The following is a 15166-nucleotide window of genomic DNA, read 5'->3' on the forward strand; positions in this document are numbered from 1 at the left end:
TTTGCTGTAGTTATGCAGCAGTTTGCCAGTAACTTACTGTAGATTTATATTTATCTAATTTATTGGTAAAAGTTTGTTCAAAGAAAAATGAATATTAAACATAATAAACAAGTCTTTATCTTTTTAGAATAAAATTATAAAATAACAGCCTCATGCAAAGCATTCTGGGAACCTTTTTCTGTTTTTTTTATATTTTGGTTCGCAGAAATGCTTTGCATAATGCTGTACTTTTTTATAGTATTTTTTCCTGTAAAGATCTGTAATTAATGTTTTTTTTACTGGCAAACAGCTGATGGTAATACTGTCATGTATACAGACATTTTAACAGTGTGCTTTCTCTTATTCTCTTATTTTTTCCTAAAATATAAATGTACACAACAGTGTCAACTGCCTTTAAAGAAAGCAGACTTGCAGTAAAAGGGAAAGTAAGACTCTGGTTTTGCATTTGCATTGGTAATGTTGTCATTTATGTGTTTACAGCTGTAGTAGAAGGAAATGTGGCGAGTATCATTTAAATAGGTAAATGAAGAGAGAAGTCAACAGACAGATAAATGTCTGCTTTAGGACTTTCCCTTAGTAGTGTATCCTGCTTTTATACATATTATAGCTTGTGAATGTCTTATTTCTCTCTGCTCTATTTACATGCATGTACTGAAGAAGATAACCATCAATTTTAGTCTTAAATGTGCACGTGCATTCATATTAAGAGGAAGCAGAAGTGTGTCATTGGCCATAGACAATGAACTTAGGGATGATCTGTAAAGACAGACGCTCCTTTCCAACCACAAGGCCAAAAGCCCGGTCATGACCGCTCAAATGAACGTTTCAGTCAAACATAACAGCATGTTTTTTATATGATCAAAGTTTTGAGATGACTGTGTAGAGAAAGCATGCGATGTGTGTTTATCAGACCACAGATCAACATCACTGACAGACTCAGAATAATCACTTTATTAAAACTCTATTGTTGTAAAATAAACAAGATCAATGCCTTCAATACAGTGTCACATCAACTGGCCGATTACATTAACAAGCAGTCGCATTGTTTACAATAAAAAAATCATAAAATGTTATATACAGTACAAACCAAACCAAACAAACAAACCTACATCATCGCTATCTAAAGGAAAAATATACTGCAAACACATCGCTCACATTGTAAAAGACGATGGGTTTTCAAGACTGCCCCCGACCACAGTTTTGTTAGCTGATAAGTACAGATCAGATGTCTGCTGAGAGGAACGGCCGGAGTAGATGTACCTCTTTCCCAAACACCTCACGTCCTGAAGGATCTGATAAAAATGACTCCTGAATTTCACCCCGATGAAGGCGTAGAGAATGGGATTCAAGCAGCAGTGAAGGTAAGCCACGTTCCTGCTGACGGACATTGTCGTCAAGATCATCTGCTCGTCTTTACAAGTTCTGCTTTTGAAAAGTTTCATGGTGTGAATGAGAAGAGCCACGTTGTAAGGCAGATGGCAGAGCACGAACACCAAGACCACGACGAGGACCACGCGCACGGCCTTGTGCTTCCGAAAGTTCTTGGCTTTGAGAAGAGATCCTATGATGCACGAGTAGCAGAACATCATGACCAAAAGTGGCACCAAGAACCCGACCACCATCTGAGTGCCGGGAATCAGGACCTTCATCAATTTAGCCGTGTCATGGAACTGATACAAAGGCATGCATTCATTGCCGTCCGTCTCCTCGACCCGCTCGTAATACACGAAGGTCGGCACCGACAGGAAGACGGCGAGCAGCCATGTTACCGAGCAGATGAGACGACTGTACACGTTAACTCGCGGTCGAATCCGCACCGATCTTCTGGCCTGGACGATGGCTACGTAGCGGTCGCCGCTGATGCAGGCCAACAGAAGCGTGCTGCTGTACAGATTGATGCTGTAAGAACCGGACAGTAGTTTGCAAGCCCACGTTCCCATATACCAGTCGTGCCTTTCGTTATAGATGATCAACGGCAGGGCGACGACGAAGAGAAGATCCGCCATCGCCACGTTAACCAGGTAGATGTCTGTCATGGTCTTGGCTTTCTTGTACAAAGCGTACGTGACGAGGACCAAGACGTTGCCCACCAGGCCGAGAACACAAATCAGAGAGTAGATGTAAGTTTGGATGACCACCTCGTGCTCGTGGTTCCATTTCAGGTTACAAGGCTCCTGGTCATATATGAAAGTGGAGTCGTCTTCAGTGTAATTCTCATAATCGACAGTATACGAGAGACTGTCATCCATAGCTGCTCTTTCCTGAAAGAAAAGGTTGATGTAGTTGAAATCTATTTCTTCTGTTGAAGGCACATTTGTATAACGTGAGAGGGAAGCCATGCAAATCATTGTTTTCACCATCATGCGTGTTGCTGAATAGATAATAGAAGAGATAATGACACCACAAGCATCTGTATGAAAAGATGACGGCTGTGTGTTTCCTGGTTAAACACGCTTTTGGTGTTTCAATGCATTTTACCATCAAACCCACAGTATTGCTTATGTAGATCTGCACGCACAAACGCTTATTCGTTTTTAATCATTTCCACATTTAGGAATAATAGTAATGTTAAAATCCTTAATTCTTCGAAAGAAGACTGCAGCTTAAACATTTGACTCCTAGATAAGATCCAGTTCATTAAAGTATAAACCTTTGAGGTTTTAAAATTCATAAGAAACATAATTCAGTCCAAGAAACATTGCAAATAAATGAATTTCAATATTTTCAAATAAAAGTTGTACCTTTGTGAAAGTTTTTCTTCTTCAATTCGACATCCAACCTTTCTTTTTGGAAAGTTGACTTGTAAGGCACCTGCTTCAGTGTTGAGCGCTTCTGGCTGTTCTTTTATATTTGTATAGACCGGCCCATTCGTGATGTGATGTCAGCGGTAAGAAAATATTGTTAGAAGCTTCTGCTATCTGCTGAGGCATCTTCCACATTGCTTTCTGCACAATTTTCACCTACACCATGAAAGAAACTTTACTTGGCTTTAACCACCTACATGAAACGCTTTGATCCCCCAGAAACAAAACTTTAAGGTGCCTTAGAATGTAAAACTGTATTTATTTAGCCATAGATAAATAATAAAAGTTCAGTACATAGTAATGACATATCGTGAGTCTCAAACATGATTGTTTCCTCCTTCTTATGTAAACCTTGTGAAAGCAAAAGACTGGAAAACAGACCAATCTCAACATAACACCAACTGTGACGTGAAAGTCGAGATGTACGCCACAACATTAAATTAAGTACAATTTGTTACAATGATAAAACAAAGTTGTTAATGCTGAGTTAGCACTATATGCTAGTTAATGCTATATGTTAACGTTTAGGCTAAAGTTATTGACGTTATATTTACGTTTTGCAGGTCCATACTGAAAAAAACACAAATTTACCACTCAGAAACGTCCATTAACAATCTCCAAACAATTGATTATTCCTCAAAATCTGTATCTTCATCTGATACAGACTGAAACATAAGATCTGTTTACACACACACAGAGCTACTGAAGGAGCTGCTCTGAGAAACAGCCAATCAGAGCAGAGCTCAACATTATTATTCATGACCCTTTCAAATAAGGTAATAGACCATTTCATTCTAAAGACAAATCCTAGGGTTATAAATAGACATGTAAAACTGACTCTGGATCATTTCTGCACTTAATAAAGCCACCAACCTTTTATCAGAGAACAATATAATAGATTATATCAATGCATTTTTTGGCACCTTTAAGGGTCTGAAGTTATTGACCTGATCACAGTCCATGTAGCCTTTGGCTAAATAAGCTAGATTATTGCTAATAATAATTTCAAGTTTTATGATTTTAAATAAATAAAAAATTGAAGAGAGTGCTACAGTCCCTATATAATGGTAACATTTGACTTACGACTTAAGAGAGATTTTCCTGATTTTTACAGTAAGTTACTGGGAGCACACATAGATTTAAATGTAAACTTGTTGTTATCCAAAGCGACATACAGTTAATATCCACCGATCTGGGATTGTTCAGAGAAGAACTAGAAGACTATGTTTGTTTAACCACTGCAAGAGCATTTCTTCATTTGAGTGTTTATTAATGCATTGTTCAAATTAAATGTTGTATCTGTTAACGCACTGTCATGTTCAAACCCAATCTACAGCCTTGAGTTGCGCTAAATCAGATAAAAGAGATGTTTATGTGAGACGTGTTGGTGTTTGACATTTAAACTTGATAATAGTGCTGATTTTTGTTTGATATGCAAATTTACTGACCTATTTGAAAATATGAAGAGCTCAGATGCAAAACCCTCTAAGTGTGTCTGACATGTTTTTTTGTTAATGAGCATTTTTGATCAGACTCTTATTAGATTCTGCCAACAGCAGTATTTCTGAATGGCCTGAGGATGAAGTGGGTACTTGTTTGATGAACGTATAATAAGTGCAGAGAGCATTCGGTCAATATTATTATCTCATTTTTCGTTGGAGGTGCTGTTTAGATTAGTCAGTGGGTGCTCACTGCTCATGCTCATTTCCGCTCCTCCGTCCTCCAGTCTCTGACCCAGAAACTCATCATGCACCGCCATTTTGTCCATTTCTCAATCTGAAGGCTGCAGCCTCAGGAGGTCGCATTTGTAGGCTGCGTATATCATCAAGACTCTTATTTTAGAATATTAACAATTATAAAGTTGACTTATGATTAGTCAATGGTAAATTGTTGTAATATGCTAATGAGTTGTGAATGTAATGCTAGTTAATGTTAATAAACCAGGCTTGATGATGCATGCATGCGACCTCCGGAGGCTGCAGCCTTTGGATTAAGAAACAGTCCTTGAAGGAAATAGTTGTCTTTGTGCCAAAAAGAGATAATGAGGCATTCACACTATGATGATAACTATATTAGTATCCATGGATGTAGATGACCTGCTGTTGCTTTGTGTTTTTAATGTCAAACTATTTAATTGTGCATTATTGGCAAGATAAAACTAAAACTTTGTACTGCCAGTGAATCTGCAGCTGGGCAAGGAAAGGAAAGGAAAGGAAAGGAATGTAAGATGAAAAAATTAAAGTGAAATAGTAATTGTATGAAATTGACCCAATCTTCAACAGAGGAACATCAAACTGCTTTAAAATAAAACAAGGGTGATGATGTCCAAACTTTCAGTTGTGGGAGATTTTCAAACATGTTTACCTTCTGATTTGACATTATAGTTAAATTCCAGCTCCACCTTCAGTTTTTCAGACGTTTGTTGTGATATCTTCAGAGATAATATGATTTCTTTCCACATACAGCAAAAAATACATTTCTAATTTTTTAAATATATGCTAAATGCATTTTTGAGAAAGTAAAGCTTAAATTGAATATATTTTTTAATTTGATAATATATTTAGTTTTAACCTTCATATATCAGCAAATAATACAAAATGTTTCATGGGGAAGCAAATACATTTCTAATTTTACATCCCATATGGCAAAAATGTATTCTTGGCCAAAATATATTTTAAATATATGCTAAATATTTTTAAGTTTAACCTTTTTAAAAATGTTTACAGGTTCGTAACATAAACAATTTTCTTCTTCAAATGCAACGTGAATATATTTCTTGGATTGAAATATATGGAGGGCTAAATATATTTTTTAATCATTTTAAAAATATATATTATAAAATATAAAACAAATGGCCAAAAAATATATCGGTGAAAATATATTTTTGTAAACTAATTACAAAATATATTTAAGCATATATATATATATATATATATATATATATATATATATATATATATATATATATATATATATATATATATATATATATATATATATATATATATATATATATATATTTTTTTTTTTTTTTTTTGCTGTATGGGTCTCCTGACTCTCACATCTAATATATTCACCAGATGCTCAGGTGATTCATAAATGAGCTGACCCAAGAACAGGAATGATGCGTTTGAATAAGTTACTTACAAACTACACATGTCAATACAGCACATCTGGAGTCAGGGTTTATCCTAATCCCAGACTAAAATGCATGTTTGAGATGCCTTCATTTAAAAACACTGTGTACTGACATATCTCAACACCATATCAGTGCCATTGTTTTGTCTCATTATTGTTTTTTGTAAGGTTTGTTTGTAAAAACTACTTAAATGTCTAAACTAATAAAGCCTAGTCCGGAATTAATCTAAACCCTGTCCGAGGAACCGACTCTATAGTATGTTTATTTTAAAGAAACACTTGTTTGATTCTGTTTAAATAAGCAAATCTCTTAATAGCACAAAGCACGAGATCTTCAGGTATTTCAGGGTTTATTGAAAGCTACAAAACATTAAAGTCTGCCTAACTTTTAAGATGTCCACTAGCTTGGTTCCACCATTTTAATTTTGATGGGGTAACAGATGTAGGAATAATATTCCTGTTGTCCAGAGCTCATATCCGGGATATCAAACCCCACCTACAAACAGTGAACAAACACACATTAAATCAGTTTTAAGACATTACCATTGAGTCATGGAGTGATTGTATTTTAAAGAAAGATTAAATGTTCTTACGTCTCCTTTAGCAGTCGCAGCTGGATCGAGATGTTTAAATAAAGAGTTGAGTTGCTTTCTAAGCTGCTTCACGTTCTTCTTATTGGGTTGCAGTAAAACCGACTGGAAACCGACCGGTAGGCCATATCTAACCAACAGAAGATGTCTATCTGTCTGTGATACTTGATTATATTAATGTTTATTTGATCAAGCGGTGATTTTACCTGAGAACTGACTCAACAAATGTACGGAGAACTTTGATGTGAATCCAGGCCACAAAGATCTCACTGAAGTTCACCTTCAGCCAGCGTACAAAAGTCCTCTGGTGGTACAAATATACTGATGCTGTTATTCTCAATAAAGAACTTATAGATTATTGTTTACATTGTTATATGTTATTTTTCTTACACACAATTCCTTCCGGTCCACAGTGAGACGGCTCAATTCCAGCTTTTGCTTTTCAGCTTCGTCCAGGTTGTATTTCCTTACAGTAAACCTTTTAACCACCACATGAAAAATTGCATTTCTTTCTTTTTTACTTTATTTATTTTATCAAGTATAAATGAACACAGAGCCTCTCCTGATTTTGCCAAGTGGTTGATGTCCTTAGGGCAACATTATGATGACCTTGGGACAACATATCAATCAACCAATCAGATTTCAGAAATAAGTTTGGTGGATTTTGCTTCAGCTTTAATCTTACAATCAGTATTAGCACCATTTTTTATCACTTATCATTTCCCTTTGATTTTAGGGTTTGGTTTACAAAAATGTTGTCCTCGAGTCAAAACTATAAGTTGCCCTCTCACTTGGCAAAATCAGGTTGAGCATAAACACAGAGGTTTGTTTTGCGTAAACACTTACTTGTGATTTTTGGCATTGGCATTAAATTCATTGACTGAATTCTTAAAGAGCGTTACTGTGAAAATCCCTGCGTCTTTATCTTCAGCCAACTTCCTGTGTTACAAACACAAACATACTTTATCATTTTTAATTTAGTTCCTGATATGCACAAAAAATACTTTATAGTCAATTTAAAAGTTTTATTAAGTAAAAATACAAATGCTGCCTCTTATATAAGAAGTCATGTACATCCAGGATGGTGAAAATTTACCAAAAAGAAAACAAGCCTGTCTTAGGGATGGATTACACCTAACGTGTTTATGGCAGCGGCAGGCACCTTTTTTTTTATTTAGGGGGGGGCAGTGAGCGTTATCCTCGCTGTTTATGTGCGCCAAATGGCTCACGTTTTTTCCGCCTGCTGCGCCATGCATTTTTGCAGGGCTCTGAACGCCTGAAGTTGAAAAAAAGTCAACGTATGCTTCAATATTTGATTGACAGGACAAGTGCCTTGGTGGTTGCCCAGCAATATAAAAAACGCAGTGCATTGCTCTTTTCTGAAGTCAGTCAAATAAAGGCATTTAAAACGTGTTTGGTGTGATTGGTTGCTTACGAACCTTCAATGTACTCTAGGTGTACTTTCTTTTTCAGCTGGACATATTCAGTGTTATATTAAATAATATCCTGTCTCTTTTCAGCTTTATAATGGCATTGAACGGTGCCCCATTTTTAAAGCACCAAAAAGTGCCTCCATCTATCAAAAAGTAATTCATACCCTGCAAAAAATTATTTTCAAGAAAAAAATTCTTAGTATTTTTGTCTTGTTTTCAGTAAAAGTATCAAAACATTCTTAAATTAAGATGCTCTTGATGAGCAAAACAACCCAAGAAAATAAGTCTAGTTTTTAGACCAAAAATATCAAATTTAAGTGATTTTCTGCATAAAACAAGCAAAAAAAATCTGCCATTATTCAAACTCCTAGATAGTTGTTGTTGTTATTATTATTATACTATGCAAAACTGAGGCAAATGGCCATCGTGGCCTTTTAGTCGAGTCTGAAACCACAATCGTGTGAGACAGAAAATAACGCCGGTCAATGAGAAAGACACCGACACTCAGACTTTAAGATGAACTCTTGCTTTCCATCAGTAACTTGATAATACTGTTGGATTAGCCATCATCAGTCACGTGACTGTTTAAGTTCTGAATAAAGAAGTCCACAAACACACTCGTGACCAACCGGCTGGATCGAGGAACAACAAACTTTGACATGGATTCATAGCTCCTCTCCCATAGTCCATACGACGTCCTATAGAGAAAATAAATGCATTTTAAAAATGATTTCAGGGATGAATGAGTTAAGGTGTCTGGACCTGGACACTGACCTGGACACCACAACCAGCAGTGTTGTGAGATACTCTGAATTTAAAACCAGGTCCTCCTTTTTCACAATGTCACTCAACCCACGCGTCTGTAATGATCCCCTGAATACATACATTAAAACAGTTTCATCTCACTAAAAACATAAATATGACTTTACACTCAATGATATAAAAAAAAGATTTGCATTAAGAAAAGAAAGCCACTCCAAATGATTGTACTGCATTACTGCATTGCATTGACATTAGGCAGTACAACAAATATTTTCAAAATATACATGTTAAAAAAAACTGTAATAATCCGTATGTATAATTATAATGCAAAATTGCACAATGATGCGGATGTGCTTGAAAATGTCACGAACAGTATTATAGGTACTGTAGGATTTATAATGAGAAAACATGTTATAAAAACTCAACATAAATCTTATAAACATTAACTGCTTTTATAGATAAACTTACTCAGTTTTCAGCTCAATGCTTTGAATATTGGACTTCACATTATTGTAAGCAGCTCTGCGTGACTTCAGCTCTGTGTCCACCTGAGACACTTGCTGATAGACACACACACACACACACACACACACACACACACACACACACACACACACACACACACACACACACACACACACACACACAGAAACATACATATAAAAACATCTGACATACATATAAAAACAAATCTTATGTGCTTGATATAAGGTGAATCTATTTACTTTAGATATGATGTCAGTGAGGGTCTTTAGAGGATGTGCAGGAGGATATTTGGCTCTGTCCCATTGAAACTTGGTTACATATGTTGCCAAGTCTACTAAAAAGCATCAAAAACAACATGCAGTGAATGTACAGTGTAGAAATCTAAATGTGCAATTAAAACTATTACTCCAGATATAAATCATCTTATCTATTAGTTTTGCGCAAATTACATTCAAATAAAGCACCGGGCCACTAGAAATCATGTGCAACACAGACAATCACAAAACAATTTGTCATTTTTTACTAATTCATGTGAGTTTAAATGATCTCGTTTGTACATTTTAGTAAGATTTTCTTTGAGATTGGGTAGGGATGTGGCTTCATTGCTGCTCTTTGGTAATAATAGTATGTTTTGTATGGATTCATTTGAATTAGACATCTCATAAAATCATTTTGAATTCCTATAAGATCAGGCTGAAAACCCGTATATAATGTCTATACAAACCCAATATAGTCTGGCTATGAGTAACATACTTCTAGCCAAACTTGAATTTGGTTACACATTTTTTAAGCCCAAACTCATGACATAATCATGTAAACAAAGTTTGGTTTCATTTATTTCTTTTAGGCACATGAATGCACATTTTTCTTTTCTTAAAGGGGTTTACTTACCCTGTATCGTCTGAAAGTAGGATTTCAAAGGTGAATGTTTATCTTTCTGGTGAGTTTTGTATTCTAGTGAGAGCATTAAAAGAGCAAGAAATCACTCTTAATGTGAATGACGGATAAAGAAATCTTGTTAGAAAGTTTTTAATGATTTAATGATATATAACCTTTCAATCAGTTCATGTGTATCATGATTTCTACAGTATGATCCCATCCTTTTTTTAAATGTATTTCAGATTTTCTATTTTTACAACCCATACATATTTTTCTTGGCCAAAATATAAATGTATGTATCAAATATAAAATTATAGGTAGATTTTTGTAATCTTGTAAAATACAATGTTTTTTTTCCAATGCAAAGTGAATATATAATATATAAATATAAATTAAATATATTAAAATATATTTCAAAATTACAAAAAAGCCAAAAAAAATATATTGTTTTAAAATACATTATTGTAAAAATATAAAAAATAAATTTTAGTACATATATTTGTTGGCCTTTTTTGTATGTTTTGAAATATATTTTAAATTATATTATATTATATTATATTATATTATATTATATTATATTATATTATATTATATTATATTATATTATATTATATTATATTATATTATATTATATTATATTATATTATATTATATTATTTTAAATTACGTATATTGTATTAAATGCCTTATGGGATGGGTTGAGATGTGATGTCCTGCAGATAATGAGCTCAGGTTTAATGTAAACTTACCTGTGTTTGTTAAAATGCTCTCCAACAGTTTTCCACCGACCTCTTTCATCACATCACACAAACACTGTGAGGTCTGATGCAGGACACTGTAGTGTAGTGGAAATTCACAAACAATGGGTTTAAAATCAATTTGATTAATGCTATAAATGCATGTTCCTACATTTCTCTGTCATCTCAGTAAACTATGATGGTCAATGAATAATCCACAACTATTGAACCAGGACTATAGAGCCATAAGCCTTAAACTTCAATGTAACCTTTTCTGAAAGTCATACTGTATGAAGGGATATGTTAGACTGAGGAGAGAGCAGTTTCCACAACACATAAACATTGGAGCCGGGGCAGAAAGGTGTCACCTGAAACTGTACTCGAGTGGATAAAGTGACTCAGATAGTGTTGACTGTATTACACACAGAGCTTCACTCAACCTGCACTCCAACATCCAACAAAACTTTTTTAGAAAACAGTAACTTTAACACAAAAGTCTGTATAGTGATGGTGTGTCTAGTTGTTTAGTAATAATATTATATAGTGATATAATTAAAGTATTATTAAATGAACAGTGCTCACCTCTCTGTGTATGAGTCCAGACTGGACAAATCATCAGAAAGACCCACTAACACATCCAATGTTCCTACCTTCACAAACATTAAAAAAAAGTTTTACTCTGAGTAACCAAGACAGATGAAATCCACATCAAGAGCATCTACAAACCTAGAGGATTATATTAACAAAGACATCATAACAAATCATCCAGATTTGATCTGTACAGTAACCCTTTCAGTGTCCATTTAACAGCACAACCCTGAAAAATCAAATATGTGACCCTACCTGTGAAAACTCAACGTCCATCTGACGTCAAAACCCAACATCCGTCTGACGCCAAAACCAAACTTCAGATTGACGTCACAACCCAACCTCTGTCTGATGTCAAAACCCAACGTCTGTCTGATGTCAAAACCCAACGTCTGTCTGATGTCACAACCAAACGTCCGTCTGACGTCAAAACCCAACATCCGTCTGATGTCAAAACCCAACGTCTGTCTGATGTCAAAACACAGCATCAGATTGACGTCAAATCCAACGTCCGTCTGATGTCAAAACACAATGTCAGATTGACGACAAAACCCAACATCCATCTGACGTTACATTTTTGTAAAAATATTTCAAAATACATTTTAGTACATATATTTGTTTGCCATTTTTAATTTTGTGACATTGTGTTTTGACGTCCGTCTGACGTCAAAACACAATGTCAGATTGACGTCAAAACCCAACATCCATCTGACGTCAAAACCCAACATCCATCTGACGTCAAAACACAACATCCATCTGATGTCAAAACCCAACGTCTGTCTGACGTCAAAACACAGCGTCAAATTGACGTCAAAACCCAACATTAGATTGACGTCAAATCCAACGTCCGTCTGACGTCAAAACACAATGTCAGATTGACGTCAAATCCAACGTCCGTCTGACGTCAAAACACAATGTCAGATTGACGTCAAAACCCAACATCCATCTGACGTCAAAACCCAACGTCTGTCTGGCGTCAAAACACAGCTTCAAATTGACGTCAAAACCCAACATTAGATTGACGTCAAATCCAACGTCCGTCTGACGTCAAAACACAATGTCAGATTGACGTCAAAACCCAACATCCATCTGACGTCAAAACCCAACGTCTGTCTGGCGTCAAAACACAGCGTCAAATTGACGTCAAAACCCAACATTAGATTGACGTCAAATCCAACGTCGGTCTGACGTCAAAACACAATGTCAGATTGACGTCAAATCCAACGTCCATCTGACGTCAAAACACAATGTCAGATTGATGTCAAAACCCAACATCCATCTGACGTCAAAACCCAACGTCTCAGCGTCAAACTGACGTCAAAACCCAACATCAGATTGATGTCAAATCCAACGTCCGTCTGACGTCAAAACCTAACATCTGTCTGACATCAAAACCCAACGTCTGTCTGACGTCAAAACACAGCGTCAAATTGACGTCAAAACCCAACATCAGATTGACGTCAAATCCAACGTCCGTCTAACTTCAAAACACGACATCTGTCTGACGTCAAAACCTAATGTCAGATTGACGTCAAATCCAACGTCCATCAAACAATTTGATTTTGAGACTTTATTCTGGTTTTCACAAGCAGGGTCACACATGCTGTATCATCTAAACCTTGGAGAGATCAAACTTATCTCTTTTACCATCCAATAATTTAGTTTCACAATTGGCTACACATGATCTCTTAAATGAAAAATTGTATTGAGGGATACAGCACAAAATTTTTTACCTAAAAAAAATAATATTCAAGTCATAAATAATTTCCAAGAAAGTCCCTAACTGGCGTTATAATATTGATTTAATAAACAAATAAAAGTCAGATATTGTCCTTTATCACACTCTAGTGGCTATAAAATATTATAAATGATGTGTGCAGTTTTTTATTCTGTTCCAGTTAATGTAATGTAGTCATGCAGAAAGAACTATAAGTAAAGCATTCATTTGACTTCTTCCTGAAGAATCTGAAACACTGTGACTATCAAAACATTGTCTAGCTTGTTTAAGTGTATGACATGCCAACTTCTGTTTAATGTTTTAAAACAATTATTTGTTTTTGGTGCAGAAATGACACTTTATACTGCATAAAACAGGGTTAGCAAAAGAGCCCTTGATAGACAACCATGTCTGTTGTAAAGATATACTATATATATTTTTCATTCTTTTAATTTTGTTTTTTGCAGTTTATTATTCATCGAGTCTTTAAGAGATATATTTAGTTAAAGTGATGCCATAAAATAATAATTTTTGGTTCATAGTTTCCACCATTCAGTCAAAGGTTCTTATAAAAACCAGGTTCTTTTATAATCTAAAGATCTTTATATTATTACAGAAAGGTTCCTCAGATGTTAAAGGTTGTTTATGATGCCCGAAATGGTTCATCTTAGTTTCAAGAGTGGTTTCAGAAGATCTCTTACCTTCAGCTCTGGGATGTGGACTCTGGTGCTTGTGGTCAGACCTGTTTTGTCTTCGACCTGTTTGAGTTTCTCTAAAGACTGACAGCTGACTTTATCCAGAGGAACTGAGATCAACCAGAACTCCATCATCTTCTCTTCTCATCTGTGACAGAAGTCTATCACCTGAAATAAAAGGAAAATATAAACTCTATTGAAGTACATTGACCGGCAGCATTGACTGTATCCTCCGTTTACCGACTACAGTGTCTGACAATATTAGGTTTCTCAGACATGGAAACACAATTCCCATCTTCGGACAACACTAATGTTTCATGATCAGAGTAAATGAGGTAAAAAGCTCATCGCCACATCAGACAAATAGATAGATAGCAATAATAAGCAATTGTGACTGAAATAAATGTTACTTACCTGCAGTTTATCATGTTTCCAATTATTCAGAATCAGCTGTCAGATGACATAACCATGTATATAAACTATAGCAGAAATGATTATAATCGCTCACAGATAACAGGCTGTATCAGAAGAATGAATGAGTTTTTATTTTAGATGAAATGAATAGATGAATATTGAGGTTTTATTCTCTTCAGCAGATTGTGTCGTGTTGTGTGTGAGGTGAGACAGACGGCAGACTGTTGTGTAAAATGATAGTTGTTACCTCATTGTTGTGTGTGTGTGTTTTGTGCAGCCACATGTTCATCTCTTCTCACATTACACACAATGATTCTACATTTCATTCCCAACACATTATTTTAAAGCAGATTTAAGTATCATTGCTTCTTGTTGAAAGTTTATGGCGGCCTAATTATAAAACACATACTGTGTTTGGGAAATTTACTTTTAAAAGTAATGCATTACAATATAAAGTTACTCCACAAAAAAGTAACCAATTGCTTTACTTAGTTACATTTCATGGAAAGTACTGTAAGTACTTACATTACTTTAAGTTACTTTTGCCTTACTTTTTCTTGGCTGAGGCTTGATCTTTTTCAGGCCTTGCAGGTGTTTTTGTGACTGAGAAGTTCTGCATTCAGACATTGCATATTTCCATGAATATAGTACTTTTTTTTAATCACATTAATAAAAATGAAAAGTAACTTGCATTACTTTTTTTAAAAAAGTAACTCAAATATTAATATGTACATTTATAAAGTAATGTGTTACTTTACTCGTTACTTAAGAAAAGTAATATTATTATGTAATGCACGTTACTTGTAATGCGTTACCTTTTGAAATTAAAACAAGATTACATTTTTCCTTATGGAAAGCTATACGCAAATATGTGTTAAAAAAAGAAATTTTCATTTTAATTTACATAGTGACAATACCAAACC

At 35.0% G+C, this 15166-nt stretch overlaps 2 protein-coding genes across 2 annotated transcripts; both read right to left on the bottom strand.

The window, feature by feature from the left end:
* Nucleotides 1-976: 976 nt before the first annotated feature.
* ccr6b (chemokine (C-C motif) receptor 6b) lies at nucleotides 977-2856 on the bottom strand. The gene is made up of 2 exons (XM_055172781.2): nucleotides 2742-2856; nucleotides 977-2261 (listed from the first exon to the last, which is right to left on the bottom strand). Exon 2 carries the CDS (start codon nucleotides 2247-2249, stop codon nucleotides 1152-1154), a length of 1098 nt encoding a protein of 365 aa, XP_055028756.2. The 5' UTR covers nucleotides 2250-2261; nucleotides 2742-2856; the 3' UTR covers nucleotides 977-1151.
* Nucleotides 2857-6191: 3335 nt separating this feature from the next.
* Nucleotides 6192-13993, bottom strand: atp6v1c2 (ATPase H+ transporting V1 subunit C2). Its single transcript, XM_055172645.2, has 13 exons — nucleotides 13836-13993; nucleotides 11412-11479; nucleotides 10842-10927; nucleotides 10105-10167; nucleotides 9453-9547; nucleotides 9196-9287; nucleotides 8740-8838; nucleotides 8595-8663; nucleotides 7379-7471; nucleotides 6923-7010; nucleotides 6739-6836; nucleotides 6536-6662; nucleotides 6192-6438 (listed from the first exon to the last, which is right to left on the bottom strand). The coding sequence occupies exons 1-13, from the start codon at nucleotides 13962-13964 to the stop codon at nucleotides 6343-6345; spliced, it is 1203 nt and encodes a 400-aa protein (XP_055028620.2). The 5' UTR covers nucleotides 13965-13993; the 3' UTR covers nucleotides 6192-6342.
* Between the last annotated feature and the right edge of the window lie 1173 nt (nucleotides 13994-15166).

This window comes from Misgurnus anguillicaudatus, chromosome 7, assembly GCF_027580225.2.
Source record: "Misgurnus anguillicaudatus chromosome 7, ASM2758022v2, whole genome shotgun sequence".
In the NCBI taxonomy this organism is placed as follows: domain Eukaryota; kingdom Metazoa; phylum Chordata; class Actinopteri; order Cypriniformes; family Cobitidae; genus Misgurnus; species Misgurnus anguillicaudatus.